Source organism: Oncorhynchus keta, unplaced genomic scaffold (assembly GCF_023373465.1).
Source record: "Oncorhynchus keta strain PuntledgeMale-10-30-2019 unplaced genomic scaffold, Oket_V2 Un_contig_28710_pilon_pilon, whole genome shotgun sequence".
Taxonomy (NCBI): domain Eukaryota; kingdom Metazoa; phylum Chordata; class Actinopteri; order Salmoniformes; family Salmonidae; genus Oncorhynchus; species Oncorhynchus keta.
The window spans coordinates 1-4,049 of record NW_026286179.1 but is presented as its reverse complement, the minus strand read 5'-3'; the positions used below and the strand labels follow the sequence as shown (position 1 = coordinate 4,049).

At 42.2% G+C, this 4,049-nt stretch overlaps 1 protein-coding gene across 1 annotated transcript; it reads right to left on the bottom strand.

Moving 5' to 3' along the window:
* Nucleotides 1–273: 273 nt before the first annotated feature.
* LOC127923187 (ubiquitin-like protein 5) lies at nt 274–3,949 on the bottom strand (the record flags this gene model as incomplete). Its single annotated transcript, XM_052507135.1, has 3 exons — nt 274–475; nt 1,600–1,637; nt 3,791–3,949. Coding segments are annotated over 3 exons (241 nt in total), but the record flags the coding sequence as incomplete, so codon positions are not given.
* Between the last annotated feature and the right edge of the window lie 100 nt (nt 3,950–4,049).

The following is a 4,049-nucleotide window of genomic DNA, read 5'->3' as shown; positions in this document are numbered from 1 at the left end:
ACTATAAAGGGATCTGGTCTATAGTAGTGCACTATAAAGGGATCTGGTCTATAGTAGTGCACTATAAAGGGATCTGGTCTATAGTAGTGCACTATAAAGTGATCTGGTCTATAGTAGTGCACTATAAAGGGATCTGGTCTATAGTAGTGCACTATAAAGGGATCTGGTCTATAGTAGTGCACTATAAAGGGATCTGGTCTATAGTAGTGCACTATAAAGGGATCTGGTCTATAGTAGTGCACTATAATAATATAAGTTAGAGATGGAGACAAATTAAACTAATATAAATATTTGTTTTTATTTCCAAACAATATCAAAACATTTCATCACTAGAACATCATCAATGTCTTCCGCAAAACCCTGATCCAATGATCAACAAACTCAAGCCTTGTTAATACATAGGTGTGTGTGTGTGGTGTGTCCTCAGTCTTCTACTGGTAGTACAGCTCCAGGTTCTGCCCATCATGGATCTCATCTGCAGACAGGTGAGTTAAGGAGGAGAACAGTGGTGGTGATGATCAATAGTCCCACATAAACACCATCCATATGCCAGATGTACCGTGTTTATGTGTGTGTCAAATGTCTCGAGTTGCACAACCAAATAATTTCCCCGAGTTTCCCTCAATATAATGAACTAAACCAGGAAACCTCACTTTCAAGGCAATACTTCACCAACAGCATTTCTCAATAACAAAACGTTGTTTACATGTAGAAACCCACCTGACAATAACCATCAGATAAAGTGAGGAGGAGGAGAGACATTCAAATGTTGCTGTATGTTTCTCTCTCTCTCCTTACTATATCTAACAGTAGCAAAATCTGGAAGGAAAGCAGACATGTTGGCTCACAGTATCACCCAGTTTACAGATTCCTCCCTGGTCAGAGTGAAACTGCTGTTCTAAGGGCTCAATAGTGTTCTATTTCCTCTTGGTTAAACAGCTGTTTTAGCATTCTCCGTCATGAATGTTGTTCTGGAGGCAGCTATACAGTGGTCCCTAGCTGGCACAGTCACAAAGTCATCCAATCTCATCTTAAATTTAACCACACTGTTGAACCTAATGCCTAACACACTGTTGAACCTAATGCCTAACCCTAATTTAACCACACTGTTGAACCTAATGCCTAACACTAATTTAACCACACTGTTGAACCTAATGCCTAACCCTAATTTAACCACACTGTTGAACCTAATGCCTAACCTAATTTAAAACACACTGTTGAACCTAATGCCTAACACTAATTTAAAACACAAAAATGTTGAACCTAATGCCTAACCCTAATTTAACCACACTGTTGAACCTAATGCCAAACCCTAATTTAACCACACTGTTGAACCTATGCCTAACACTAATTTAAAACTGCACTTCCGAACCTAATGGATACAGTCTCCCAACACACTGTTGAACCTAATGGTGTAACCCTAATTTAAAACACCAAAAAGCACATTATTGAAAACAATATAGCCCCGTTTGACTCCTTGCCGCTGTCTGTCCAGATAGAAATGGCCCAGTTGTGCCTCACAGACGAGACTCACGACAATAAAACGCCATCCGGTGGTCAAACAGTGAAACTGCACTTCCGAGGGCTCAAAAAGGATACAGTCTCCCAGAGACACGTGGTCCTTGAATATGGTGTACCTGAGAGGAGAAAACAGGAAGTCAGTCACAGAGGAAGAACACGGCCTCGACCAGATTCCTTCCGGAACGTTTCAGATAGAAATGACATGATTCCTTATTCTACACGTCACAGAGGAAGAACACAGCCTCGACCAGATTCCTTCCGGAACGTTTCAGATAGAAATGACGTGATTCCTCATTCTACATGTCACAGAGGCTTGTAGGTTCTACATGTCTACCTTAATATTCTAACACGTTACCCTGGATACAAACGTAGACGACACAGAGACCAGTCTGAATAATACAGGAGGAAGAGAAGGAGAAGTGACTCGTCATTGGTTCCAAATATGCCACAACTGACAAGTTTCTGAGTGACGCAGCGATCTAAATCAAAGTTTGTCACGTTTGCCCGAATACAACAGTGACATACTTAGTTACAGGCTCTAACCAACAGTGACATACTTAGTTACAGGCTCTAACCAACAGTGACATACTTAGTTACAGGCTCTAACCAACAGTGACATACTTACAGGCTCTAACCAACAGTGACATACTTACAGGCTCTAACCAACAGTGACATACTTACAGGCTCTAACCAACAGTGACATACTTAGTTACAGGCTCTAACCAACAGTGACATACTTAGTTACAGGCTCTAACCAACAGTGACATACTTAGTTACAGGCTCTAACCAACAGTGACATACTTAGTTACAGGCTCTAACCAACAGTGACATACTTAGTTACAGGCTCTAACCAACAGTGACATACTTAGTTACAGGCTCTAACCAACAGTGACATACTTAGTTACAGGCTCTAACCAACAGTGACATACTTAGTTACAGGCTCTAACCAACAGTGACATACTTAGTTACAGGCTCTAACCAACAGTGACATACTTAGTTACAGGCTCTAACCAGCAGTGACATACTTAGTTACAGGCTCTAACCAACAGTGACATACTTAGTTACAGGCTCTAACCAACAGTGACATACTTAGTTACAGGCTCTAACCAACAGTGACATACTTACTTGGCTGCTGCCAACACGCTGACTCAACTCCAGCCACTTTAATAAATGGGAATTAATGTAAAATATATCACTAGCCACTTTAAACAATGCTATTTAATATAATGTTTACATACCCTACATTACTCATCTCATATATCATTATGTACATATTATTTATCCCCTTACACTTGTGTCTATAAGGTAGTAGTTGTGGAATTGTTAGGTTAGATTATTCGTTGGTTATTACTGCATTGTCAGAACTAGAAGCACCAGCATTTCGCTACACTCGCATTAACATCTGCTAACCATGTGTATGTGACAAATACATTTGATTTGACTTACAGGCTCTGACCAACAGTGCAATTTTTAAGTAAAAATAATAATAAAAGGTATTAGGTGAACAATAGATGAGTAAAGAAATAAGACACTGCATCTCAGTGCTAGGCGTCACTACAGACCTGGTTCGATTCAGGCCTCTACACCATTGCTTGCAGTATGGGGTTTTAGGCTGGGTTTCTGTACAGCACGTTGAGATATCAGCTGATGTAAGAAGGGCATTATAAATACATTTGATTTGAATCACACCTGGCCGTAACCTAGTCCCATAGAATTGACGCACTACTATTAGCGCCGTCCGGGTTTGGCCGCAGTAGGCCGTCATTGGAGATAATAATAATTGTTCTTAGCAGCTTGTACCTTAATTATTTAAAAAATAATTAATAAAGAGATCCGTGGGGCTAGGAAGTGACTCGTCACTGGTCAGTAAACTAGAAGTGACTGGATCACTGGTCCGTAGGCTAGGGAAGTGACTTTCGTCACTGAGTCCGTAGAGCTAGGGTGACACAAATCACTGGTCCGTAGGCTAGGGAAGTGACTCGTCACTGGTCCGTAGGCTAGGGAAGTGACTCGTCACTGGTCCGTAGGCTAGGGAAGTGACTCGTCACTGGTCCGTAGGCTAGGGAAGTGACTCGTCACTGGTCCGTAGGCTAGGGAAGTGACTCGTCACTGGTCCGTAGGCTAGGGAAGTGACTCGTCACTGGTCCGTAGGCTAGGGAAGTGACTCGTCACTGGTCCGTAGGCTAGGGAAGTGACTCGTCACTGGTCCGTAGGCTAGGGAAGTGACTCGTCACTGGTCCGTAGACTAGGGACTTAATTTCTTTCTCACCATTTCTTGAGTACGATCTTGTCCCACCGTGTGCCTGTCTGGGCAGCGATGAGCTTCTTCAGGTCTCCTATAGTGTCTTCTGAGCTGGAAAGGGTTAAGGCTGTACACAGATGACTGCTATAACGACATGTTGGTATAGTGTGTCTATGCCTGCAACCTCTGAAGGTTTAGCATCTACAGACATCTATATAACAGCCTCCACTCTTCTGGGAAGGCTTTCCACTAGATGTTGGAACATTGCTGCTATAACAGCCTCCTC